The sequence below is a fragment of the Narcine bancroftii genome, chromosome 1, assembly GCF_036971445.1.
Source record: "Narcine bancroftii isolate sNarBan1 chromosome 1, sNarBan1.hap1, whole genome shotgun sequence".
Classification (NCBI taxonomy): domain Eukaryota; kingdom Metazoa; phylum Chordata; class Chondrichthyes; order Torpediniformes; family Narcinidae; genus Narcine; species Narcine bancroftii.
This window is the reverse complement of record NC_091469.1, coordinates 317698867-317726815: the sequence shown is the minus strand read 5'-3', so window position 1 is coordinate 317726815 and position 27949 is coordinate 317698867. Positions and strand designations below refer to the sequence as shown.

At 46.8% G+C, this 27949-nt stretch overlaps 2 protein-coding genes across 10 annotated transcripts in view; one reads left to right on the top strand and one right to left on the bottom strand.

Moving 5' to 3' along the window:
• Positions 1 to 997: 997 nt before the first annotated feature.
• mettl6 (methyltransferase 6, methylcytidine) lies at positions 998 to 14606 on the bottom strand. Of its 9 annotated transcripts, none has more exons than XM_069906625.1 (7): positions 14530 to 14606; positions 13776 to 13837; positions 11190 to 11552; positions 6977 to 7111; positions 4966 to 5136; positions 4381 to 4522; positions 998 to 1656 (listed from the first exon to the last, which is right to left on the bottom strand). In XM_069906625.1, the coding sequence occupies exons 1-7, from the start codon at positions 14531 to 14533 to the stop codon at positions 1478 to 1480; spliced, it is 1056 nt and encodes a 351-aa protein (XP_069762726.1). In that variant the 5' UTR covers positions 14534 to 14606; the 3' UTR covers positions 998 to 1477. The 9 variants fall into 9 exon arrangements, 6 of the variants coding, with proteins under 6 accessions (XP_069762726.1, XP_069762706.1, XP_069762698.1 ...); XM_069906605.1 differs by having other exon boundaries at positions 13479 to 13837; positions 14540 to 14560; XM_069906597.1 differs by lacking the exon at positions 14530 to 14606 and adding an exon at positions 14209 to 14426 and having other exon boundaries at positions 13479 to 13837.
• The window catches only part of eaf1 (ELL associated factor 1), a 27336-nt gene continuing 13992 nt past the window's right edge, over positions 14606 to 27949 (top strand). The window contains exons 1-2 of the mRNA XM_069906659.1: positions 14606 to 14919; positions 27053 to 27147. Of these exons, the coding sequence (XP_069762760.1) occupies positions 14817 to 14919; positions 27053 to 27147 (198 nt within the window). The 5' untranslated portion in view covers positions 14606 to 14816. The remainder of the gene's footprint in view (positions 14920 to 27052; positions 27148 to 27949) is intronic.

Sequence of the window (27949 nt, the reverse complement as noted above, 5' to 3'; positions counted from 1 at the left end):
CTTTTAATATCCAATCTATTAGACTCCAGTAAACCTGGTCTAAAATGGAGGCATGGCAGCAGGCCCACAGTGGTCTCTCCGGGCCTGATGGTGGTTTCTTCACTCAAGCTATCAGACTTTTAATATCCAGAGTCTATTAGACTCCAGCAAACTGGTCCAAGATGGTGGCGTGGCATCAGGCCCACAGTGGCCTCCCTGGACCTGATGGTGGTTTCTTCACTCAGGCTATCAGACTTTTAATATCCAGTCTATTAGACTCCAGTAAACCTGGTCTAAGATGGAGGCACGGCAGCAGGCCCACAGTGGCCTCTCCGGGCCTGATGGTGGTTTCTTCACTCAAGCTATCAGACTTTTAATATCCAGAGTCTATCAGACTCCAGCAAACTGGTCCAAGATGGTGGCGTGGCATCAGGCCCACAGTGGCCTCCCTGGACCTGATGGTGGTTTCTTCACTCAAGTTATCAGACTTTTAATATCCAGAATCTATCAGACTCCAGCAAACTGGTCCAAGATGGTGGCGCGGCAGCAGGCCCACAGTGGCCTCCCCGGACTTGATGGCGGTTTCTTCACTCAAGCTATCAGACTTTTAATATCCAGAGTAACTTGTCTCTACTGGGCCTATTGTCCAGTTTTTATTAATTACTGTATTGTTTGCACTATTTTATTCACTTTATATAGCTTAGTGTAGGTTGTAGTCTAGTGTAGTTTTTTGTTTTGTCTTGCATAGAAATAATGTAGTCTTGTGTTGTCTTACATTGTTTTTGTGTAGCCTCGTGTCATTTTATGTAGCACCATGGTTTGAATGAACATTGTCTTGTTTTTTTAATCTGTGTGTGCAGTTTGGTTTTAAAATGACAAATAAAGGCTACTTGAACTACATTTTCAATAAAGCTTGTTAAAGATAAAGTAACTAGGGTTAAGATTTTAAGTGAATATATTGATATGATTGAAAACAAACTTTATTACTTGTTTATAAGTTTTTTAATGTTTTGGCAATTAACAAGAACTAACAAATGTTTAATTTAAAAGTGAATGAAATGTACATTTTTAAAAGATAATTCATGGAAAGAAATGTCACCAAGTATTGTACCAGGAAAGTTTGGAAATTGTTTTATGCTTTATCAAAGTGATATAAATAGAAACTTAGAATATTTCCTGAAATCGCAATCATCTTGGAATATGTATAATTTGTTTTAAATTTTTTGAAATATCTACAACATAATTCTCTCCCATAAATTCAGTAAGTGTTGCCTTGAGTCAGCCATCATATAGAATCTTAGAGCTACTCAGTCCTCCAGCTTTGCTTCAGTTGTGTTGGGCAACACCGATCCTCTCACTCAGCAAACACATACAAAATTCCAAAGTTCATTCCTGCCTCCAACAGTGGATTTCTAAAACACCATGTCAGGTGCTGGGCTGTCACTGCGCGTCACTCAACAAAAATTGGCCTAAATGAAATATCACATCATTTTAAAAATCAAGAATTGGAATCACTTGGGTTACATGTGTTCAGCTTTCGGTTTGACTTCTTAAACTTGCACTGAAGAAACACTCTTGGAACACACAGACCTTCTTTCTTATTAATGGTCTCTCGGAAAATGTATTCATTAACCAATATCTCATAACCGGCGGAAGTCAGGAGCTGAGCCACATATTCTGCAGTAAAAATGGACACAATTATTTTAAAAAGTAATATAAACAAAAATAAGAGTCCCATGTAATAAAGCTTTACGTATTTCAATTCCTTTACTGTGTTTAATGCTTCTTCCAACTAATGCTTCCTTGGCTCAAGGTAGCAGTTGGTAAACAGCAGTAGGCTTCAATGACCACATAAAGCATAATGCTTTTACTATTTTAAGAAGTAAAAATTCCATATCTAGGTTTCTAAGCACCACTTAGTGCAGACTGTATGTCACGGTGCTACTGCAACCGACAGAACAAGATGTGCACAGGGATGCCAATGGCAGGTGGACTAAATGGCTGTTGCAAATTGCCTGCAGCGAAGAGTAGCAAGTAAATTAAAGGGAGTTTGCTGGCACGTGAGAGAAAAAAAATACTTAAAGGGAAACGGGATTAATGTGTGAGCTCTGAGAGCCGACAGACTTGATAGGCTGAGGGGCCTCCTTCCGTGTTGGAAGGAAAATTAAAACCTTGGCAAGCACAGGGAGCAAATACACACTTCACATAGACATAGGTCTGATTGAATCCCAATCACTAGAGGGGTGAAGAAGCAGCACTGCCAGATGCACCACTGTGTCTGCCGTTTGTGTTATTGCAGAAGATAAAAGCTCATCCTATACACTAGATATTGGAATGGATAGTAGTGGCTGCCTAATAAGAACCAAAGAAAAATCCGAATGGGTTTTTTCTGGTTGGCACCAACTGGTGGACGTTGTTACACAGAGATCAGTGCTGAGCTTTAAATAAATGAAGGCAACGCCAATGGTTTCTAACATGTGGATGAAGCAAAGATAAATAGGAAGACAAGCTGTAAAGAGAACATAAGAAAGCCATGAAGGTTTTTTTAAATTTTTTTTATTTCTTTATTTTTAATTTTCTTTATTTCCCCCCCACCCCTCCCCTCCGCCATGAAGGTTAAGTGAGTGGATAAAGATAGATCGTATAGTGTGGAAATTCTGGCAGAAAATGTAAAAGAGTTTGAATATCCTGAGGGATCTGAATGTCCTTGCGCAAGACTTGCAAAAGGCCAGTGGGTAGATTCTGCAAGTAATTAGGAAACTGAACAAACTGCTGTTGTTTAATGCTCGGGAACCAAACTTAGAAGCAATTAGATAATATTTCAGTTATCTAAGCTACTGGCAAAACCACACCTGGAACAGAATTGGTTTCCTTATTTAAGGATGTTAATGCACTGGAACCAGTTCAGAGAATATCCATGAAATTTATGGGTTGTCTTGTGTGGAACAGATGGAAAAGCTTGGCTTGCATCTGAGATTTAAAAATAATCTGATAAAAGATCTTCAACCCAATATGTCAATCGTGTTTCTCTTTCCACTGTTCGGCCTGGCCCGCTGAGTGTTTCCAGCATTTCTCCCTTTTATTTCAAATTTATAGCATCTGCCTTTTTAACATTTCTCCAAGAACCTGTTGGAGTTTAGAAGTGATTGGATTCAACCATATCAGATCCTGAGAGACTGTGATATGCTGAACGTGGAGAGGCTGTTTCCCATTATAGGAGAATCTAGAGCTGGGGATCCATTGAAAAATACAAAACTTAGGACAGGAATTAGATGATTTTTTTTTCTCTCTCAAAAGATTGTGAATCTTTCGAACTCTTTTCTCCAAAGGGCAATGGAAGCAGAATCTTGAATATTTTTAAGGCCGTTGTAAGTAGCAAGGGCCTGAAAGATTGCCATAGTCAGACAGAAATGTGGACTTGAATTAAAATCTGTCATCATCTTATTAAATGATGCAGCAGGCTTAAGGGGCCAAGTAGGCTTCTCTTGCATCTAATTTGTAAGGTTTTACATTTGCAAATTTCCTTCACTAAAGTTTATAAATATTAAAAAAAAACAGTCCAGCAGAATCACAGCTACGTGTGGTCGCGCTGTGTTGCAGCGAGAAAAAGGAGTAGTCTGACTCGAGGGGAGTCAAGTTGGAAAACTGTTTACTTGTCCACACAATCGTGCATTTTAAACATTCCTCCCAGGAACCCTTGCATGCCACGAGTCGGAAATGACGTCACCTTCTGGCCCGCGGTTCGCCCCGCAGTCAGAGCCCTCCCGGTTGCTGACGTCAGCAGTTCACCCGTGACTTTCTAAGCCAGTTCAAACTGCGCTTGGGTGAGCGGCCACAATCCATTTTTAAAATTATATTTATTTAATTAACCAAATTTAATCTGTGCACCTGCTAGAGCAGGATTTAAATTTACCTCTGGATCTTTTGTACACACAGATCTCAGGATTATAGTCCAGTAACATGACCATACCATTTTTTCTGACACTCCTAAAGAACAACTCTGATAATATGCCTTAATAGCTTTGACTGAGTGCTAAATATTGGCCAAGATGAAAAGTCTCTTCCCTTACTTCACAGTCACATGTGTACCTGCAAATTAGACTGGGCCTCAAGATACAATAGTGTCCCTGTTGGCAAGGACAACATTGATGGCATCACAATTAGCCCCAACATTCCAGACACCACACTACTGAGGAACTCGGCAGCTGTTTATCATCTTGCAACACCTGCTGATAGAACATTGAAAAATAACATTGTGCACAACTGACTACCAGATGAAGGTTTTTTTAGGTGTACAGCTGATAGTAATTTTAAGTAAAGCCTCCGATGAGTATGCACTTCGTATGGAAGTGTGCTGGTTAACAGATTCCGTGAAGAAGATAAACAAATAATAATGCTCACCATCAGAAAAATAGAAGGACCGGGTTCCATCTTGTCGAACATAAAAGTTTGGGCCAAGCTTATGGCCAGATTTGAATCTGAGCATGGCGTGATCGTACAGTCCATAATCTCTGAATAGGATACATCCACCTGGTTTTAATATCTGTCAGACATAAACAAAAATCAAAGTCACAGTTGGTCATTTGTTTACCATGATGCCCTTCCAAACTTAAAAGAGGTTGATCATCTATACCAAAATTGAGCACATTCTAATTAAATCAACAGTACACAATTAGGAAATTCTGAAACATTTTAAAATAATACTGCTTGGTGTGCAATGATCATAAACTTATAACATGGAACAGCAATGATATCCACTGATGACTTCAAAAAATTAATTTGTGCATAATTCTTGGATAAATTAGTCGAATTAACAAAATCTATATTGCAGTGTTCAAGTTATAAAATGACTAACTAGCTGATAACAGGATGTACATAATTGGCTTTCATTTTATCAATTTGAAAGAAAATGACCAAAAATGTTGCAAGTTAACCCTTCCATGCTACTGCAGTATAGACTATAGTTTTGTGCTGCTAAATACTTACTTTATAAATATTTTCTAAGGCCAGTTGCATCTTCTCAGGATGAATGGCAGAGAGCACGAAAATCAACATTGCAACATCAACAGATTCAGCAGGTACATTCTCCAGTAAATCATCTTTTGTCAGATCACACTGAAAGGCCTTACATCGTTCAGTGTCATGCAAGTAATTTTGCTTTAAAAACAGAAATCGTTACAATAGATGAACAACAATGTGATCGCATCAATAGTGCTCCATAACATAATATGTGATCGTGACCGATGTTAACGTGGTGCTGAGCTTTAATTACAGTACTTACTGTCTAAAATAATTATTATCTGGAGATTTGAAAAAATTGCTTGCCTTAACATAGCAAATGTGCACTCAGTTGAAAGTCAGTCCCAACATTGCTATGTGTGGAATCTTGGTGTGATTAATACAGAGGTCATGTTTTTTTCCATTAAAATAGCCAAAATATTTTCAAGTAATTTCATTGTACTTTGGTGAGTTTTCCTTTCTTAGCTAGTGCAGGTGCCTAATCTTTTATCTGGAATTCTGAAAATCGGCAATCTCCAAAAACCGGCACTTTTTTCAGTAGATAGCATCTGCTCATCAAAGATGGAATTTGGCACCAAACATGACCTGACACGACCCTAGCTCAACTCTCGTGTATCCCTTTGCATTCCGCTACTTTATAAGCACCTCTGACTGACCTATACTGATGCCCGTCCAGCGTCACAGCGCTTTCAGTCGGCCCGGCGGCAGCTCAATGGCCGTCGTCGCTACCCATAATCCCCCATGTAGCTGAAACCACCAGACCAGCGCCAGCACAGGGGAACTGAGAAGGGAACCGCTTTCCTGGCGCTGATACAGTGGGGGGGCAGAAGGGAAGAGAGAGAGAGAGACAGCAACCTGACCCAGTTTGGCGAGAGGGACAGACGGCAGCGCGTCTTAGGCGGTCGGGGAGGAGGGGGGAGAGACGGCAGCGCGACTTGGGATGGGAGAGAGGGGAGAGATGGAAGCGCAACGAGAGCAGCCGAGTGGGAAGAGAGACGGCAGCGTGACGAGGGCAGACGGTGGTGGTGGGGGGGGGGGAAGAGATGGCAGCGTGACTCAGGTGGGCTTAAAGGAACAGAAATCAAAATGATTCTGAAATCCGGAAGATTCCGAACAACGGCAGGTGTCTGTTCCCAACGATCTCGAATTAAAAGGTTAGGCACCTCTAATATAACAATGCAAATAATTTATTTCCTCTTCTTGCTTTAAGGTTCTTGCATTTTTATCTACACCAACATGAATTGTATAATCTTTTTCAATCTTTTTATTGGTTTTAACATACACAAATTACATAGGTACAGATGGTAATAATGATAACGTAAATTAATATCAAATTATATATATCAAAACACAGTGAACAAAGTATATTATTAAAATGGAAACAAGGAAAAAGATAAATAAAATTATATATTGCTAAACTAAGACTCTAGCCCCACCCTATGAGGGCCTCTGGCCAAGGAGTCCACTACTAATAATATTAATAACAATGGGGTTGAGAGAAAAAAAATGTATAATTTTGAAAATCATTGAGAAACGGACCCCAAAGTGAGAGGAAGTTGAGATCCATTTCAGTAGTAGAACACCTATTTTTTTTCTAGAGACGGACACGCCATCACGTCCAATGACCGTTGAGTTGGACTGGGAGGGACAGCAACTTTCCATCTCAGCAAATGGCCCTTCTAGCGATGAGGGGAGCAAAAGCCACAGCATGGGATTGTGGGGAAGTCAGTATTAAACCCACTGGCTCACTCACTCCTAAGAAAGGGCTAGAGGTTAATATCAAGAACTAACGATAAAGTGCAAAATACCCCTTTCCCAAAATGAGTATCTTTTATAATCTGTACAATGTTTATTCCTAATGGTACCTCCAGCGTACATTTAACATGTTTCACTTGACAATCTTCAACAGAAATGATTAAAAAATGTCAGAGCAAGTGAAAAATATTTGTCTTAAAATTTTAAATGTTTTTGACTGTACCTTCACAAATTCTATAGCTCGGGGAGAGAAGTCGCAGGCATAAACAAAAATATTCAGATCGCATTCTAGTAGAGGGAATAATGAGTTTCCAACTCCACAACCGGCTTCCAAAATGATCAGCTTCTGATGTTCACACTGGAAAGCAGAATGTGCAATAGTATCAACATAGCACGATGATACAATGAGCTTCACACAAGGAGTGATTTCACCAGCAATTTCAGTGATAACCAGGCACATGATTAAACAGATACATAAAGAAAATATGATGGATTTTGGCGAGAACATTTCAGACTGAAAAGTTGAAAGATGTGAAGCTGCTCATCAATTGAGGAGCAGCAAGTGATGAGGAAAGTTCAAGCTTATTATCAAGTACAACCCAACAAAACAGCGCTCTCCAGTCCTCGATGCAAAACATGCAGGCGCACGCGAAGCACAATATACGGATAAATAATACAAACGCAGAACAAGTATACATATATAAAGATTAAAAAAATAAATATTGCTTAGTTAATATAAGAGTCTCAGATGGTTAGCATTAGATTTGGTCATTCAGCATTCTCACTGCCTGTGGGAAGAAGCTGTTCCTCAGCCTGGTGGTGCTGGCTCCGATACTCCTGTATCTCTTCCCTGACAGGAATAGTGGAAAGATGCTGTGTGCGAGTGGTAACTGTCCTGAATGGTTTTACGCATCCTCTTCCAACAATGATCCTAGTAGATCATGTGGATGAAGGGGACGGAGGAGGGGAAGAGGGGTACCTTGTCCGCTCCAGTCCTCTCAGGAAGTGTAGTCACTGTTGCACCTTCCTGACAAGTGAGGAGATGCTGTGCGTCCATGATAGGTCACCAGATTTAAGTGAATTCCAAGGAACTTGGTGCTCTCTACTTTCTCCACTACTGAGTTATTGATGTGTAGTGTAGGGTGGTCATTTCTGGTCCTCCTGAAGTCCACAATCATCTCCTTCGTCTTGTCCACGTTGACTCAGGTTGTTATTCTTGCACCATACCACCATATCTGTAGAGTGATTAATCATTGTTGCTGATGAGGCCAGCGACTGTCGTGTCATCTGTCAACTTGATAACTTTATTGGAGCTGGATCTGGTGACGCAGTCGTGGGTCACTAGCGTGAGGCTGAGCACATAACTCTGTGCCCAGCGTGACAGTGGTCGATGTTCTGCTACTGACCCAGACAGCAATCTTGGTGGTTAGAGTATGGAACATTTAGCTTAATAAAAAAACACTTTGTGCACCATCTAGTTTGGCCTGACAAAGCACTGGGAAGTTGTGAACTTCATCACGAAGGTATCCAGTTTTCTGAAAATAGTATTAAAGAAAATCTTGACTCATTTATTAGTAATTACTTTAGAAGGTGATAACCAAATTAATAGGCAAAATTCTACATTGTCAATAGACAATTTTCAACCTCTTACAAATGGATAGTGCAAAATCTATGCGTCCTAACAATATTGCAGCAATAGTTCAGCATTTACTCGACAATGTCGTGTCTACATGTTGTAACCCAGCCAATGACGAGAGAAACTCAGTGGGCTCAGGAGCATCTGTGGAAAGAAATGGAGAGCTGATGTCTTGATGAAGGTTCTCAACTGACTTTGCATTTCCCTCGGCAGATGCAATCTAATCTGCTGAATTCCACTATCGACTTACTCTTTCCTCCAGATTCCTGCATCTGCAGTCTCCTCTTGATCAACAAAGGGATAATCAATGGTGCTACCGAGAAGCACTTGCTTAACAACAGTCTCCTCGCAGAAGGTCATTTTGGGTTCTGCCAAAGTCATTCAGCTCCTGACCTCATTAGAGCCTTGGCCTAAACATGGATAAAAAAAATCCCACAGGTGAAGTGAGAGCAACTGTTCTTTACATCAAGGCAGCATTTGATCAGACCTGGTATCATGAGCCCTGACTAAACTGGAGTCAATAGGTGAAAACTACCAATGTTTGGAATCATACCCAGCACAAAGATGGTTGTGGTGGTTGGCGGGCAATCATCCCAGCCACAGCATATCTCCGCAAGACTTCCTTACGGTTATGTCTGAGATTGAACCATTTTCAGCTGCTTCATTGACAACCTTCCTTCGATCATATCAGAAATAGGGATATTTGCTGATTATTCAAAATGTTCAGCACCATTTGTGACTACGAAGCAGTCCACAACCAAATGCACCAAGACCAGGAAAATATCCAGGTCTGGAGATAAAAGAGATGGCAGATTCTGGAATGTGGAGCAAAAAACAATCTGCTAGGGGAACTCCATGGGTCAAGCAGCATCAGTGGGAAAAAAAGAACTGTCAATGTTCCTGATTGGATCCCCTCATTGAGAAAGATTGATTGACCTATAGAAAAGGACCTCATGCAAATAGCTATTGCAAAGGCTACTTTCTGATGAAGGGCTCAGACCAGAAATGTCAGCAATTCTTTTTCTCCCACTGATGCTACTCAACCCACTGAGTTCCTGCAATACTTTTGCTTCATTGTCCAGGCCTGAGCTGATAGGTGTCAAGTTAAATGAACACCACAAGTCCAGGGTAATGGTGATATCCATCGACAGAAAAAAAAAGTTATCACCCCCTTCCATTCAAATGATAGTACCATCACTGAATCCCCCACTATCAATATCCTGGGGGTTTGCCATTGGCCAGAAATTGAGCTGTAGAATCCACATGCAGTTTGGCTACAAGAGCAGGTCAGACACTAGCAAGTAAGTTACCTCTCAATTGCATAGACTGTCCACCATCTACAAGGCTCTACTCATGTGCACGAAGCAATATCCTGCATTTGTTGGCTGAGTGCAGATTCAACAATGTTCAAACAGCTTGACACCACAATGGGCATAGAAGCCCGCATGATAGGCCGCTCATCCACAACCATGTAAGTCTCAGAAGTTTATACCATTAACGGGAGATACAGCAGCAACTCACCAAGACTCCTTTGACAGCACCATCTATTCCACAAACTTTACCAATGAAAAAGGCAGCAAAAGTCGTGCCTGGAAGTTGTCCTCCAAGCCACACATCATCCTGACCTAGAAATATATTGCCATTGCTTCATCTTTGTTGGGTTAAATCTTGGAACCCTCACTAACAAATAAATTGGTTGAGCTGCCACAGGTGCAGACCCATGGAGAACAGGGAACGGAGACACAGCGCTCCCACAGGGCCAACCATCCAGTTCAACTGATGTCAGCTCCGTACAGGCTTTGAACAGCCTGTTAAATGAGCTGACGATGGTTTTATTTAAAATTGTTTTATTTCTAAGCCCAAAATGGTGGCTCGTCTGATTGGCAGCAGCCACGAGCAGACTCCAGGGAAGCGGAGGACTGGTGCAGACCACCAGAAAATGGGGAGAGCATCCCCTATCTGAGAAGGAGAAGCAGAGATGACCCACAGAACAGTGACCACGGCGGTGGACCAGTGAGGGGGGCCTGAGAGGAAAGGACACACAAGTGGCAGCAAGCTATTGGTGACTCAAGGCGAGGAACCCATGGAGGCTGCGGGCTGCTGGAGACTGCAGTCAAGGGACTCACAACCAGGCTATGTACTGCTGGAGAACGGCTCAAAACTGGCTGAAGAGGTACCAGGTATCGGAACTGAGGGCACTGAAGGATTCCTAATCATGTTGGAGGTTGGGGTCTGGAGCTCGGTTGCCGATGGTTTGGACTGAACTCTGTGTGGCTGCAGAGGCCGTGGGACCGCCAGAGGTGAATCCACAGACACTCGGTGACTGTGGAGAACTCTCTTTTGCTTCTCTTTCTCTGACCAAGAGGCACTTCAGGTAATTTCTGCAAATGGTGTACCTGTCTGCCTTACAGAAGGCAAAAGCATTTTTGTGTTTATATTATATGATGATAAATTGAATCTTGAATCTTAACAGCACTGTGTAGATATCCTTATATGAAGGACTGCAGAGGTTAAAGAAGGCAGCTCACCACTCTCTTCTCAAGAGCAATTAAATGACCACTGAATGAATATTTTTTAAAGTGAGGGAGCAAGTCCCAGGAAATTATATTTTTATGTATTTGGTTCTCAGGATTGGAGCACAACTATCGAAGACACCATTTATTGACCATTCCTAATTTTGCCTTTGATTAGAGTGGCGAGCGAAGCCATTTCAGAGTAATTTAAAATCAACCAAATTGCTGAAACTGAGCTAGATAAATTTTAACAGTGCTCTGGATTTTATTTATTCAGCATTACTTACTTCTCTACAAGCTTTCAGCTCTTCAAACTCCCTGGTTGTCCAGTGTCTGTCTTTGAAGAAGTTGGTACTGTTCCTCTTGTAAAACAAATCCCAATTTTTCTGTGCCTCTCTTTCAAGCTTCTGCTGTTTATAATCAGATACCAAAATCTGATCTTTCTCGAGCTTTTCTGCCTCTGCAGGGGTAAGGATCCTTCCTCTGTTCCCTGCTGCATGTGAGGAGATATCAGATTTGGAAGATATTACAGTTACTTTGTTGTTCCTCAGATGGCAGCTGTTTACTCCTTCTGCTGCATGCATTTGGCTAGTGCATGAATCATTTGCTGCCACATCATAATTCATTGTGATTTCAATATTCCAGTTGAGCTTGAAACAAGAAAAACAAACCTTAGATCCAAGTTTACATTTCAAAATTGTTTAATGCAATTGAAAGAATTCAACTGGCCACACAAAAGTACATTTTAAAAATACATATAAAATTAAAATTGAATGGTGAAAATCCCAAAGCACCCTATTGGCCATCTGCTTATATAGAAAAGTAAAGCATAAAAGTCTGCAGACACTATGGTTGTAGTTGATACAACACTTGAGCAATTCAGCAGGTCAAACAGTGTCTTGTGGTCACTGGAATCGCAGTGGACACGACGAAATAACCACACAAGGTGTTTTTAGAGTGACGTCATCCCGCACTGATGTCACATGGCTGGTTCGATGCCTTCTGGGAGTTGTATTCCCACCATAGCGTCGCCACGGTCTTTTATATAGCAAAGGTACCCTCATGAAGGGCTCAAGCCCAAAATATTTGCTATATAAAATAAACCTTCGAGTTGCTCCAGCGTTGCATTTTTATTTCCTTGTATTGGCAGAGTTATCTCCAAGACTAACAAGTTATCAGTTCAAGTATCTTGAGAGTAGTATCAGTGTGCCAATCTCAAGCCAGTAACTAGCCGCTGAGGTTACACAAAGAAATACTAACAGAAGGCCATTTGCCCTTTGTGGCAACTCTGCCACTCAGTAAGATCATGACTTTCCTGCACAACCTTCATATCCCTCAATATCAAACAATATATCAAACTGCGACTTCAATATACCCAGTAACTGAACCTCCTCAGTTATGCAACAGAGTCCCAAACGTTCACTCCCCTCTGGATGAAGCTCTTTCTTCTTGTCTCAATAAAGAATGGTCAAACCCTATGATCACTAACTCTGATCACCTCAGCCAGATGAAGTCATGGAAGGATTTTATGCATTCCAATTCTTCATTCTTCATTCCTCATTCTTCAAAACTCAGGAGGCTACAAAGGCTCAGTCTTCTTAATTTCTCCTCATAGGACTCCGCCCCCCCCCCCCACCCCTGACCTGAGTAACAAATTTGGTAAACCTTCTTTGTTGTTCCTTAATCTCAAATACTTTAGGTAGAAACGCTAGACTTGTACACATTATTCTACAATGCAGTCTCATTAGGAGTCTATATAATTGCAATACTATACACTTGTTCTCAATCTTCTTGTTACAAATGTAATTTAAGGAAACAGAGAACAGGAATAAAGTAGGGGTCTCCATTGTGGTCAATATTTACCTCTGGGGGTCGATAGGGTGTCAAAGGGGGGGCCACAAAATGCCGGGGAGAGGGTTGATTGAACTTTTGGGGTTGAAAGAATTGTAGAGCCCAAGGTCAATGTTTCGGGCAGAACCCATTGTCAAGGCTGGATGAAGCATTCCTACCTGAAACATTGGGATCTGATGCTGCTGAGGTTATCTTCGAGTAACTCGAGATCAAGATCCTTCAGCACACCAACAGTTTGCAATTTCATGATCAAGGTGGATGTCCTCAGATTCTTCCACCCTACATTAATTTATCCATTCTTAACACAAAGCCACTCAACTCACATTATTACCCAGCTTTGTATCATCTGCAAACGTGAATATAGCCAAAATTCCTGCCCATTTTGCTTTGGGTATATCAACTGGGTTCCCTCATTCAAATCACTGATGTAATTTGTAAATAGCGACGTATAATGGAAGGATCTACTTATCAGATCCACATTGTCTATGTATCGAGATCACCAGATTGCAGACCATGCATTCATCCCACCATGTTGTCAGCTTCATTGATCAAAATATCTGCAGGAACATTTGTACTCAACATTATGGGTTTAAGCATCAGATGCTAACTACATATGGCCCTGCCTTAAATGACCATGCATCGAATGTAACGTGCCATCTCTCCACACATCTTGCCAGTATACCAAGATTCTATGCTTCTCACACGGCATTCCACACAGGACTCACAAAGGCTGCGGCAGTTGGTGACTGGCTCACGGGAAACAGGCATGGGAACCGGAATTTGAGAGGGTGGGGCCTTTCGTGTTTCATTCCAGATCGAGCAGGAGTATTGCAGTTGCAGAGGCTGCAGGAGCGCTGGAGGCAAATTCACGGGCACTCAATGACTCTGAAGGACTCTTTTGCTTCTCTTTCTCCCATTGTGAGGGGGGCTGGCCAATGCTCATGCCAACTCTTTGTTTTATGGCAGACAAAAGATGAAAGTTATCATGCCTGTTGCATTTTTATGTATAAGGCAGACCCCACCTTATGAGCTTCCAATCCGGAACTTCCATCGTAAGTCAAAAAAATTGCAAGTCGAGGTCTACCTGTACAGATGAAAAATAAGCATACAGTAATCAGCCCCGAGAGTAGGGGTTTCCCATTGAGACAGCCTCAGGGGTTGCAGGTGTAGGATTGTGCTTGTGTGAAAGCTCTTGCAGGCGTAGCGCCTGGTGACGTCCCTCCACAGAAGCCCTGGCGCTGCCGGGAAGGTGAGGAAAGCCTTCCTTCATCTCCAGGAGGAGGGAAAGTCCGGCAACGGTGGTCCCCCGACAAGGCTGAGCTGAGCCGCCCCCTTGGCTCACCGTGATCCTGGTGGAGAATGCACACCTGGCGCTGGGGTGATCTGGAGTGAATGGGGAGCGGTGTAGCTCCAAACTCACAAGGAGTGGGCAGAAGGGAGAAAGGTTGCACGTACCACCGGACAAGGTTAAAGTTCAACGTGGACACAACCAGAAGAGTAAGTTTGAGCAGGCAGGTCCTGATCATTGAAACTGCGAAATATCGTAATTCTAGACATCGTAAGTCTGGACCGTTGTATTACGTAATGATAAAAGGACCCTTGAACCCATCACGTTGACCTATTGGGCCGAGAGTCATCCGATCCACTTCAAGGCGTTATAGGAATATAAAAGTTACTGTTGGAACGAACCTCCAGAGAGCCCAGGTGAAAACTCTGCAGCTGCAAAAGCCTCTGGGAGTGAATCGCGGCAAAATAAATAACCATGATTAAAATTACCCATCTTCACCTTTCTCGCTCCATCGGCTGACCGGAAGCGCCTGCGCGGCTGGTGACCCGCCTCCACCTCCGCCCCGGTCCCCTGCGCCAGCGCGGTCGGCCCTCTAACCCCCCCCACACCCCGCGCCGGCTCGGCCGGTGTCCTGCGCCTGCGCGGCGAGGTCATCTCCCGAGTGGGACGTGTTTACACTCGGGGAGGGAACAGCCGGCTCTGGCGTTTTCGCGAACCCACCACCCCCTCCCCAAACTCTTTCTCCCCCACCCGTGGATGGTGGAGGAGCCCTGCGATGAACGGGAGCGCCCAGCCAGCGCTGGGCAAGGAGGAACACGTACTGAAGCTGGGCGAGAGCTTCGAGAAGCGGCCCAGGAGCTCGTTCCACACCATCCGCTGTGAGTAGGGGAGGAGGCTGGCAGGCCCGGGGCCTCGAGCAGAGCGACAGAACCGTGGCGGGTCGGACAGCGGACAGAGCCGTGCCAGTGGGCTGTGCAGGGGTTGGGGGAGGAGAGACTGGCGCCGCCTTATCCACGGGTTGGATCCAAGTTAGAGGCCACGGCTCCCCACCACTCCGCCCTGCCCCGCTTCCCCACTCCGCCCTGCCCCGCTTCCCCACTCCCGCCCCGGCCGATTCCACCCCCCTCCAGTTCCCCATCCCGCCAATTCCCCCCACTCCATTCCGCCTCCATCGCTGGCCCCCTCCGTCGCCGCTGTCCCCCACCCCGTCGCCCCATTTCCACTGTTTCTCCCTGTCCCCACACCCCAATCTCATTGCTACTGTCACCGTCCTCCGCCCCCCCCCCCCAATATAAAGTACTGTTTTGAAGCACATTGGACAATTTGATGATGTGATGGTGCTGATTAATGAATATAGCTTTGTGTTTCTGGAGATATCTTCCATCTTCTTTGGAAGCCAGGTGGTGCCTTGGTTTAATTTTAATTGCATTAAAAGAATACATGGTCAAACATTCTCTTTTTTGGCTTGGCTTCGCGGACGAAGATTTATGGAGGGGGTAAAAAGTCCACGTCAGCTGCAGGCTCGTTTGTGGCTGACAAGTCCGATGCGGGACAGGCAGACACGATTGCAGCGGTTGCAAGGGAAAATTGGTTGGTTGGGGTTGGGTGTTGGGTTTTTCCTCCTTTGCCTTTTGTCAGTGAGGTGGGCTCTGCAGTCTTCTTCAAAGGAGGTTGCTGCCCGCCAAACTGTGAGGCGCCAAGATGCACGGTTTGAGGCGTTATCAGCCCACTGGCGGTGGTCAATGTGGCAGGCACCAAGAGATTTCTTTAGGCAGTCCTTGTACCTTTTCTTTGGTGCACCTCTGTCACGGTGGCCAGTGGAGAGCTCGCCATATAACACGATCTTGGGAAGGCGATGGTCCTCCATTCTGGAGACGTGACCCACCCAGCGCAGCTGGATCTTCAGCAGCGTGGACTCGATGCTGTCGACCTCTGCCATCTCGAGTACTTCGACGTTAGGGATGAAAGCGCTCCAATGGATGTTGAGGATGGAGCGGAGACAACGCTGGTGGAAGCGTTCTAGGAGCCGTAGGTGGTGCCGGTAGAGGACCCATGATTCGGAGCCGAACAGGAGTGTGGGTATGACAACGGCTCTGTATACGCTTATCTTTGTGAGGTTTTTCAGTTGGTTGTTTTTCCAGACTCTTTTGTGTAGTCTTCCAAAGGCGCTATTTGCCTTGGCGAGTCTGTTGTCTATCTCATTGTCGATCCTTGCATCTGATGAAATGGTGCAGCCGAGATAGGTAAACTGGTTGACCGTTTTGAGTTTTGTGTGCCCGATGGAGATGTGGGGGGGCTGGTAGTCATGGTGGGGAGCTGGCTGATGGAGGACCTCAGTTTTCTTCAGGCTGACTTCCAGGCCAAACATTTTGGCAGTTTCCGCAAAGCAGGACGACAAGCGCTGAAGAGCTGGCTCTGAATGGGCAACTAAAGCGGCATCATCTGCAAAGAGTAGTTCACGGACAAGTTTCTCTTGTGTCTTGGTGTGAGCTTGCAGGCGCCTCAGATTGAAGAGACTGCCATCCGTGCGGTACCGGATGTAAACAGCGTCTTCATTGTTGGGGTCTTTCATGGCTTGGTTCAGCATCATGCTGAAGAAGATTGAAAAGAGGGTTGGTGCGAGAACACAGCCTTGCTTCACGCCTTTGTTAATGGAGAAGGGTTCAGAGAGCTCATTGCTGTATCTGACCCGACCTTGTTGGTTTTCGTGCAGTTGGATAATCATGTTGAGGAACTTTGGGGGACATCCGATGCGCTCTAGTATTTGCCAAAGCCCTTCACGGTGTCGAAGGCTTTGGTGAGGTCAACAAAGGTGATGTAGAGTCCTTTGTTTTGTTCTCTGCACTTTTCTTGGAGCTGTCTGAGGGCAAAGACCATGTCAGTGGTTCCTCTGTTTGCGCGAAAGCCGCACTGTGATTCTGGGAGAATATTCTCGGCGACACTAGGTATTATTCTATTTAGTAGAATCCTAGCGAAGATTTTGCCTGCAATGGAGAGCAACGTGATTCCCCTGTAGTTTGAGCAGTCTGATTTCTCGCCTTTGTTTTTGTACAGGGTGATGATGGTGGCATCACGAAGATCCTGAGGCAGTTTACCTTGGTCCCAACAAAGCCTGAAAAACTCATGCAGTTTGGCATGCAGAGTTTTGTCGCCAGCCTTCCAGACTTCTGGGGGGATTCCATCCATACCTGCTGCTTTGCAATCGAACAACTGAAAAGTGGCAAAGCAGCAGGTACGGTCAAACATTAATGGCACCATTAATTCCATACTTGTAGCCGCATGCTACTTGAAAGAAGACACACACATATCATGTAGTCAGGTTAAGCTCCAAGTTTATTAGGGCTCAGGCCCAACTTTTATACTTGCACTCTTCCCACCGTGGCCCCCCCTTGGCTGACGTCACAACATGCATGACAAATGCAGGTTTCCTGTGTGGGTACTTTCCTGCATAACAATGCCCTTCCCCGTACGCTGTCCCTGTCTGTTGGCTGCGCAGCAAGGTCAGTGCCACTTTGGGGTCACTGGACTTTAAGCTGTCCTTGCTGTTCACCCGCCGGTTCGCTTGTTGAGGCCAGTGCCGCTGCTGACCTTTGGTTGCAATCGCCACCCGGAGCGCTGGCTCAACCGCTGCAGCAGTGGGCCACCACATGACCCCCCCCCCCCCCCTCCAGAACCAACGGTATTGTCCTGGGTGCTCGGAGGTCAAAGTCTCTGCTACCTTCGGTGCCGACCTCTTCAGCATGGTGTTGGTGTCTTGACCAGGCACTCCAGGTCCAGGTGTGCTGACTTCAGCCTGTCTGTGTTGAAGACCTCCGTCTTGACTCTGATCTCCAGCTTGAACATAGCCCCGTTGTTGCGGATGGCCTCTGAAGCAGTGGACAATGTAAACCCCTGCGAATGAAAACATACACACAGACCTGCAGTTCTTTGGGTATGTTGGTCCTTGCATGTCCATACCTAGAAGGTGGAATTGGGACCAGTTTACCGGCTCTTTCCCATAGCCTGCTGAGGAATGCTGCAAAGTCATCCTGCTGCCCATCTGGGAGTGGTATGAGTTCGTCTGAAGAAGTGTTGAGGTCCTCCTTGGGTGCCGTGTAGATGGCCAACTTTGCCCATGGTGGCTCATCTACCAAATTGGGTCCTTGAAGTCTGGTCATGAGCATGGTTTAGAGGTGCCTGTGGAAGTGCTCCACCAACCCATTGGATTGTGGGTGGTAGGCTGTTGTTTGATGCAGCTGGGCACCCCACAGGCTGGCGAGGTCAGACTACAGATTGGAGGTGATCTGGACCTCTCTGTCAGATGTGATGTGGGATGGTAACACGAACCATGCCACCCAGGACAAGATGAGGGCACTGGCACACGAGGTTGTGGACATGTCTCCCAGCGGGACTGCTTTTGGGCACCTGGTGAAGCACTCGACCATCATGAACAGATGAAACCCTGGGATACCGACAATGGGTCCTACTATGTCCACGTGGATGTGGTCAAACCTTTGTTCTGTGGGCTGAAAGTGCTGAGGTGGGGTCTTGGTATGTCATTGTACCTTGGTTGCTTGGCACTGCGTGCACGCCTTCACCCACCCCCTCATCTGTTTCCACAATCCATGCCACACATATTTGCTGCCCACCAGCCTGTCCGTGGTCATGATAGTGGTGGATGGGTAAGTACAGTGCCAGTTGCTCTCTGTCGAAAGCGCAGTACTTCACTTCTGGAGGTCACAAACGTTTGGTGAAGGAAGTCAGTGGCTGCCAACTTCCTTCAATCTACTGCTCCTGAAGCATCCTCTCTCAGGGCCATTGGAGCATCTGACCTGGGATGTGCTAGGAGAGTGGCGTCCGTCAGGGCTTCCTTGGCCTTCACGAAGGCTTCTGCTGACTTATCGTCCCAGGTGATCTCCTTTGCCCTGCCTGCCATTCAGGTGAACAAGGTCCACGTGATCTGGGCAGCTGAGGGGATGACCTGTGATTGTTGTTGTTCATCCTTCGTAGTCGAAGATGGCCATGACTTCAAAATCAAATGGGAGATTGGTGGCTGTGGGTCCGAAAATGACTGGTGAGACCCTGAACACTCTCCCACGTGTGGGACACAAGTGGATGGGTGCTGTTGTGGCGGTGAATGCTGCTTGGGCCTGGCTCACAGCACGCTTTTGTTGCGCCTCGGTGATGCGCCTGACTTCATCTGCACAGGCTCCTGCGGTGATCTTGCTGCGCTAAGCTGGAAGGTCGAGGGAAAGGGTCTCCCATGTGTTGATGTCGACATCCAGGCCTTTGAGGGATGCTTTGAGGCAGTGTTTGTAATGTTTCTTCTGCCCCCCTGACTGAGCGCTTGCCATGACACAGTTCTCCATACAGAAGCTGCATTCTGACCATATGTCCAGCCCACCTGGCTTGGGTTTTCACCAGGAGGGTGTAAACACTGCAGAGCCCAGCTCGTTCCAGGATTTCCGTGTTGGGGACTTTGACTTGCCACCTGATGTGGAGGAGTCTGCGGAGACAGCTCAGATGAAAGTGGTTGAGCTGTTTGGTGTGTCTGCTGTAGGCAGTTCAGGTCTCGCTGGCATAAAGAAGGGTGGTAAGGACCACTGCACAGTGACCTTCAGTTTGGTGGTAAGGCTGAGTCCTCTCCACTCCCAGATGTTCTCACGGAGTCTCCCAAAGGCAGCGCTGGCTTTGGCTATCCTGTTGTTGACCTCAGCATCCGTGTTCACTGCACGAGAGAGTGTGCTGCCCAGGTAGGTGAAGTTGTCGACTGCCTGGAGGTTCTGGCCCTTCACCGTGATGCGCAGCTCCTGGTACGGCTTTCCTGGGGCAGGCTGGTACATACCTTCAGTCTTTTTGGTGCTGATAGTGAGACCAAAGTTGTCGCAGGCTTGTAAGAAGCAGTCCATTTCTCGCTGCATCTTCTGCTCTGGGCTGGCGTTGAGTTCGCAGTCATCAGCAAACAAAAATTCTCTGATGACAGTCTCTTGCACCTTTGTAACTGCAGGCGCCTGAGGTTGAACAACCTGCCGTCAGTCCTGTACCTGACGTGGATTCCTTCCTCTTAGTTACAGAAGGCATCTGTCAGCATGGCAGAGAATACCATACTCAACAGAGTCGGGGTGAGAACGCAGCCTTGTTTGATGCCATTTGCCTCCGACTCATCCAGAACTTTCACCATCATACTGCTGTGGAACTGCCAGATGATTGTGATGAACTTTCTGGGGCAGCCAAACTTCTCCATGATCTTTCACAAGCCTTCTCTGCTGACCGTATCGAAAGCCTTGGTTAGATCAACAAAGTCATGAAGAGGTCACTGTATTGCTCCTGCCATTTTTCCTGGAGTTGGCTCACAGCAAAAATCATGTCCACGGTCCCACGTTCAACATGGTAGCCGCACTGGCTTTCTGAAAGCAGACCTTGCTCAAGATGTTGGAGAAGGCATTTGAGCAGGACGCGGGCCAGAATCTTCCCTGCATTGGACAAGCGGGAGTTGCCTCGGTGGTTGTCGCAAGACTGGCAGTTGCCTTTCCTCTTGTAGATGTGGATTATACCGGCATCTTTCAGCTGTTGCGGGACTTGTCCCTTTCTCCACATGGACTGGAAAAGTACAGTCAGCTTTTGCATCATGACAGGGCCTCCTGTTTTATACACTTCAGCAGCGATTGCGTCGGGTCCTGGCACTTTGCCACAGGAGAGTTGCTTCACTGCCTTCCTGACTTCATTTACTGTGAGGAGGATGTCGAGGTTCTTGTTGATCTCTACTTGGGGCAGGCGGGCAATGACCTCGTCGTTGATGTCAGCAGGGTGTGATAGTACAGATCTATCACCAATGTATATAGTGTATATAGTTACAGTATCTAGACTGTGCTTACAGCGATTGGCTGAGAGCTAAGCCACGCCTACTGTCTGGGCCTTAAAGGGTTGTGTCCCAAGCCAGGTCGGATCATTCCGGACTGGTCGGCCACCTGTGAAGAGCTCCTGTCTTTTGCTAATAAAAGCCTTGGTTTGGATCAACAAGTCTTTGATTCTTTCGATGAGCTCTACAATTTTATTAGCAAAAAGAATTTTTTTTGAAAGGGATGGAGCGTTTAACTCGGCCAGAAAAACTTGATATTGACCCACAGTCAGCTACAGCCTTCAAAGCCTTTAAGTTCTGGCTGCTGAACTTTGAAAACTTCCTGAGATTCATTGAGGTGGAGGAGGATAACCAGCGTCTAACAGCATTGCTGTCTATGGTGTCCTTGAGAGTCTACGAGAACATCCAGGATGAGACCACTTACACCGCAGCCATAAAGGTACTGAAAAAACTGTATGATCAACCGGTGAACAGAGTTCATGCCCGGCTCGTGCTTGCGTCGAGGAAGCAACAGCCTGGCGAGTCCAGGAGGGCATATTTACAAGTATTAAAGGCGTTGGGCAAGGACTGTAACTGTGTGGACAAAACTGCTGCCGAGATCACAAACGATCTCGTCCGGGATGCCTACGTGGCCGGGCTCCGATCGAACGAAGTGAGGCTGCGCTTGCTCGAGCAAGGGGTAGAAAAACTAGAGGACGTGGCCCGGATTGCAATCACAATGGAGGATGCAGCCTGAAAGTCCACCGAGTTCTCTAGGGACTGGACCCCACGTTCTGATGTGAGTAGAGTGCCCTTCTACCCTACCACCCCGCGAGATACTGATGGCCTGTCGGCTGCTGCTACACTGCCCCGTGCGAACCCAAAATGTTATTTCTGCGGAAGGGACAAGCACAGCAGGTCCCAGTGCCCAGCAAGAAAAGCCAGGTGCCAGAAGTGCCTTAAAAAGGGCCACTTTGCTGCAGTCTGTAGGTCTAAAATGGCCGCCGGCAAACAGAGCGCCTCGTGTGAACCCCAATCGCCACTATCCCATTCAAACTCTTCTTCCCCAGACCTCTCGTCCAATGAGAGCAAGGGTTCCCCTGCACGGCAATGCCTGACATCACGGAGACGCCGAACCCGGAAGGGGCAGCCCACCCTCACAACCATGGTGTTGGCCCACCTCTCGCCCCCGTGCGGAACACTCGACCCGGCCTCAGTCCTGACTGTGGCAACCGCTGCTGCTGCCACCGCCACAGGCAACCCCGGGGCCGACGCTACCGCTGCATCCGCCGACGCCGCCACAACAGCACTTTCGGGAGGTCCTCCAACTTGCTCCTCCAGCGTTGACTACATCTATTACATCATCCCGTTGCATGACGTCATCACGCGGAACTCCCCTGTCAACTGCTTCAATAACACTAAACCAGCAATGCTCTCATCCCCTCACCAGAGCAATGGAACTGATTAAAGTGCATGGACACTACACCAATTGCTTATTTGACTCTGGGTCAACTGACAGTTTTATCCAGCCAGATCTGGCCCTCCGTTGGGGACTTGACATTATCCCCATTACCCAGAGGATCTCATTAGCGACGAGGTTGCACTCGACCGGGATAAAGGGGTATTGCATCGCCACGCTGAAAGTACAGGGCGTAACAGTCACCCACTTCAAATTATTCGTCCTTCCCCAATTGTGCGCCCCAGTGTTGCTGGGATTAGACTTTCACTGTCAGTTCCGAACGGTGTCCCTACACTTTGGGGGACCCCACGCCCCCCCCTCTGTCTGCCATCGCCCCACCCCCGAAGTACCCGAGCAATCCATGCCCCGGGGCCAATCCTGCGGCCTTTCCACACTCCGAATTGCCCCTCCAGCACTCTTCGCAAACCTCACCCCTGGCTGGAAGCCTGTGGCCACCAAAAGTCGGCAATATAGTTACGAAAACAGGCAATTCATTAGGAGTGAAGTGCGTAGATTGCTGGATGAGTGCATCATCGAACCCAGTTCAAGTCCCTGGAGAGCCCATGTGGTAGTTGTCAAGAACGGAGAAAAACTATGGACGGTGGTCGACTATAGCCAGACCATTAACCGCTTCATGCTCCTGGATGCGTACCCTCTGCCACGCATCACGGATGTGGTGAACCAGATCGCCCAATACCGCATATTCTCCACCACTGACCTACGTTCGGCCTACCACCAGCTCCCGATCCGCTGTGAGGACCGACCATTCACGGCCTTTGAAGCGAATGGACGGCTATATCAATTTCTCAGGGTACCATACGGGGTCACGAATAGTGTCGCGGTCTTCCAGCGGGAAATGGACCAGATGGTGGACAAGAACGGGCTAACCGCTACCTTCCCGTATCTGGACAATATCACCATCTGCGGCCACGACACGCAGGACCACGACGCCAACCTAGACGTATTTCTTCAAACTGCCCGTCGGCTGAACCTGACTTATAATTTGGACAAGCGTGTCTTCCGGACCACACGACTTGCTATTCTAGGTTGTGTGGTGGAGAACGGGATAGTCATGCCAGATCCTGACCGCATGCGTCCCCTAATGGACTTGCCCCCCCCCCCCATACCCAGAAAGCGCTCAAACGCTGCCTGGGCCTTTTCTCGTATTACGCCCAATGGGTTCCACACTACGCCAACAAGGCGCGTCCTCTTATCAAGACCACCTCCTTTCCCCTCTCGACTGAAGCCAGAGCGGCTTTCGATCGAATCAAATCCGACATCCCCGCTGCGAAGCTGCACGCGATCGATGAATCTGTCCCGTTTCAAGTTGAGAGCAATGCATCCGACTTCGCCCTGGCAGCCACCTTGAACCAGGCCGGTCGGCCTGGAACCTTCTTCTCCAGGACCCTCCAGGGTCCAGAGAGTAGACACTCCTCGATCGAGAAGGAGGCCCAGGCCATGGTTGAAGCGGTGCGTCGTTGGAGACATTACCTCGCTGGGAGGCACTTTACACTGTTGACTGATCAACGCGCGGTCTCCTTCATGTTCAGCAAAACCCAGCGTGGTAAGATAAAAAATGACAAAATCGCCAGATGGAGAATCGAACTCTCCACCTTTAACTATGACATCCTGTACCGGCCTGGTAAGCTCAACGACCCGCCTGACACACTCTCCAGGGGGACGTGCGCTCTGTCATCCAGGGGTCACTGGGTTTGCCCACTTTGTGAAGGCGCGCAACCTACCCTACACAGTCGAGGAGATCCGCTCCATGACCCGAGCCTGTTCGCTGTACACTGAATGCAAGCCCACTTCTTCCGTCCGGATAATTCCCACGTTATCAAAGCCACCCACCCCTTCGAGTGTCTTAGCGTAGACTTTAAGGGGCCCCTACCGTCGACCAACCATGATACCTACATCCTTACGGCCATCGACGAGTACTCCCGCTTCCCGTTCGCTGTGCCCTGCCCAGACACCACTGCCACCTCAGTGATACAGGCCCTTCACAGTATTTTCGCCATTTTCGGGTACCCCAATTCCATCCACAGTGATAGGGGGTCCTCATTCATGAGCGCAGAGCTGCAACAGTACCTTCTGGAGTGTGGTATTGCTTCAAGCAGGACCATGAGCTATAACCCACGCGGTAACGGCCAGGTCGAGAGGGAGAATGCCACCATATGGAGAGCGGTTACACTGGCTCTCCGGTCGAAAGGTCTCCCCACCTCTCACTGGCAGGAGGTTCTCACTAGTGCCTTACACTCCATCCACTCCCTCCTATGTACCGCAACAAATGCCACCCCCCACGATAGGATGTTCCTTTTCCCGAGGAAATCCGAATCAGGAACCACTGTATCGGCATGGCTCACCGTCCCTGGCCTCGTCCTTTTGCGACGCCACGTCCGACACTCAAAGAATGACACCTTGGTCGACCGAGTGACTCTACTCCACACGAACCCACATTGCGCCTACGTCGAGTTCCCAGACGGGCGGGAGGACACTGTTTCGGTGCGGGACCTAGCTCAGGATGTGGTAGACCCAGCAAACCTCCCAAACCCAACCTTCCCCAACTCTTTATTCCCCAGACCCCATGCCGCAACAGAAGGACCAACAGCACCCCAACGACCCAGGCCACCCTGCTGACAACACGACTGGGGAATTGAGCGAAGGAGCGGTCGTACCCGACGAGCCCATTGGCGACACCACTCCAGCGACCCCAATCCCGGCACCACGGCGGTCACGCCAGATGGTCAGACCCCCTGACCGCTACAGTCCTTAACCTACCCCTTCCTTTCATTCTGTCCCTCGTTTGTTTGGTTTTTTTTTCCAGGGTCAGTTCTCCAAGAAGGGGTGAATGTGATAGTACAGATCTATCACCAATGTATATAGTGTATATAGTTACAGTATCTAGACTGTGCTTACAGCGATTGGCTGAGAGTTAAGCCACGCCTACTGTCTGGGCCTTAAAGGGTTGTGTCCCTAGCCAGGTCGGATCATTCCGGACTGGTCGGCCACCTGTGAAGAGCTCCTGTCTTTTGCTAATAAAAGCCTTGGTTTGGATCAACAAGTCTTTGGTTCTTTCAACGAGCTCTACACAGGGTGGTTAAGGATGTTTTTAAAAGTACTCAGCCCAATGTTCCAGAATCTGTTTCTTCTCTGTCAGCAGCTGCGTCTCATCTACGTTGAGGAGGGGTGAGGAGCCTGAGGACTGGGGTATGTATACACCCTTAAGCGCATCGTAGAAGCGCTTTATGTCGTGGCTGTCTGCACAGCCATGGATTTCATTGCCCTTGCTGAACCAGATGTCCTGCAACTCACAAAGTTTTTTCTGCACCTTTCTTCTTGCGTTGGCAAAGGCATCTTTCTTGGCTAGTGACGTGGGGTCATTCTGATGTGCTCTGTACTCTACAAGGGCCACATGATCCAGGCAGCTGAGGGGATGAATGTGTGATAGAAATTGATCATCCCCACGAACTCCTGTAGTTTCTTGGTTGTGTTGGGTTTGGGGAACTTTCGGATGGCCCCCACTTTATTGGATAGTGGTGTGGCTCCTTCCCTGGTTATCCTGTGGCCGAGGAACTTGATGGCCTCCACTCTGAGCTTGCATTTGGCTGGGTTGATCGTCAGGGAGAACTCGCTCAGTCGAGTGTAGAGGTTGTGGATGTGCGCCATATGCTTGCCACCAAGATGACATCCAGGTACACGAAGGTGTCATCCAGATCTCGGCCCACTGCGTCCATGAGTCGCTGGAACGTCTGTGCAGCCTTCTTTAGCCTGAACGGCATTCAGAGGAATTTGAAGTGGCCGAACAGGGTGATGATGGCGGTCTTGGAATATCATCAGGGTGTACCGAGATTTGATGATATCCCTGCATGAGGTCCACCTTGGAGAAGATCCTTGCCCCATGCAGGTTAGCTGTGAAGACACACACGCGTATTGTAGTCAGGTTAAGCTCTGAGATTTATTAGGGCTCAGGCCTGACTTTTATACTTGCACCTTCCCGCTGTGTCCCCATCCCCCCCTCCTTAGCTGACGTCACAACATGCATAACAAAAGTGGGTTTCCTGTGCCCAGGTACTTTCCTGCATAACAATGCCCTTCTTCCCCATGTGCTGTCCCTGTCTGTTGTCTGCGTAGCAAGGCCGGCATCATTTTGGGGTTGATGGCCTTTAAGCTACCCTTGCAGTTCACCTGCCAGTTCGCTTGTTGAGGCAGTGCTGCTGGCCTTTTGTTGTGGTCGTCGGCTCGATCGTCGTCACCACATACTCTTAATTCTCCCTTGATAGCAATCATTTTTGGGCAAAACTCCCTCTGTCCTCCGCTGAAAAATACTTTGTACTTAGAAATCATATACCTTTGCTGCATGTTGAGTAATTTTTAAAAAATATTTTATTTAAGAAATTAAAAAAAAACACAATTGCATTTCAGTTAATACTGAATTGTATATAAAAAAGAATGCATGTGTGTAAATAAACCTAATTTCTCCCCCTGCCATCACTCCCTCCCTCCCATCTACCCCTAAAAAGAAAAGATCATTAAAAAAAAAACCCATAAATTCAAATGATCTGCTGTGAAACCAAAAATCACCCCCAGGACGAGTTATTGAAAGTTTAAATCAGTGGTTCTCAACCTTTTCCTTTCCACTCACATACCACTATGCCATTGGTGCTCTGTGATGAGTAAGGGATTGCTTCAGGTTTTTTTCTCTTTGCAATTAATCTGTGTTTCTATTTTCTTTCAGATGACTTTAAACCAGCATCCATTGACACGTCTTGCGAAGGTGAGCTGCAAGTTGGAAAAGGTGATCAAGTCACCATAACTTTACCACACATCCCAGTAAGTTTGCATTTAAAAAATAAAGCCAATGTTTTATATAAATAATGTCTAATAAAAAAATAAGAGCCATAAAAATTGGAAACGCATGCTTTGGCCCAACTTGTCAAGACAGGTGAGTTTAACGATCTAAACTAGTCCTATTTGCCTGTGTTTGATCCATATCCCTCCGAATGTTTTCTGACTAAATGTTCTTTAAATTGTACCCACTGCTATAGTTTCCTCTGGCAGCGCATTCCACATACCCACCACTCTCTATGTGGCAAATGTTTCCCCTCCAAGTCTCTCTTAAATCTTTCCTTATCATTTTAAACCCAGATCTCCTCATTTTGCATCCCCGATTCCTAAATGGTGTGGTTACTGAATGAACAGTTAGAAGTTCAGTTCTGACTAGGGTGGGGTGGGGGGGGGGGGGGGTGGGGGGAAGCATTTAGCAGCCAAACAGTGAAATGAAATGACTGCTGAAATTATTTAAGAGTCAAATAAATTCAGTTTCTATTTACAGTAGAAGTCCAAAAATCCAGATGCCAGAAATCTGCACCTCCCAAGAATCTGGACTTTTTGAAAACTAAAACTTTTCAAATTTAGCAGGCTTTTGCGTGGATGCATGCATAAGCACCACAAGTGTACAGTGGCATTTGAAGCATGCTGTATTTGCGAATGAATAAAATATCAATATTTACCTGTTCATCTTTATTTCTCCTTAAGTTTGAATTTTAAAAGTAGGAAGCTAGAGACAGAGACAGATACATGCCAGCTATGCTAGGGAGTGCAGCCTATAAAGCGAGAATGAACACTATAGATG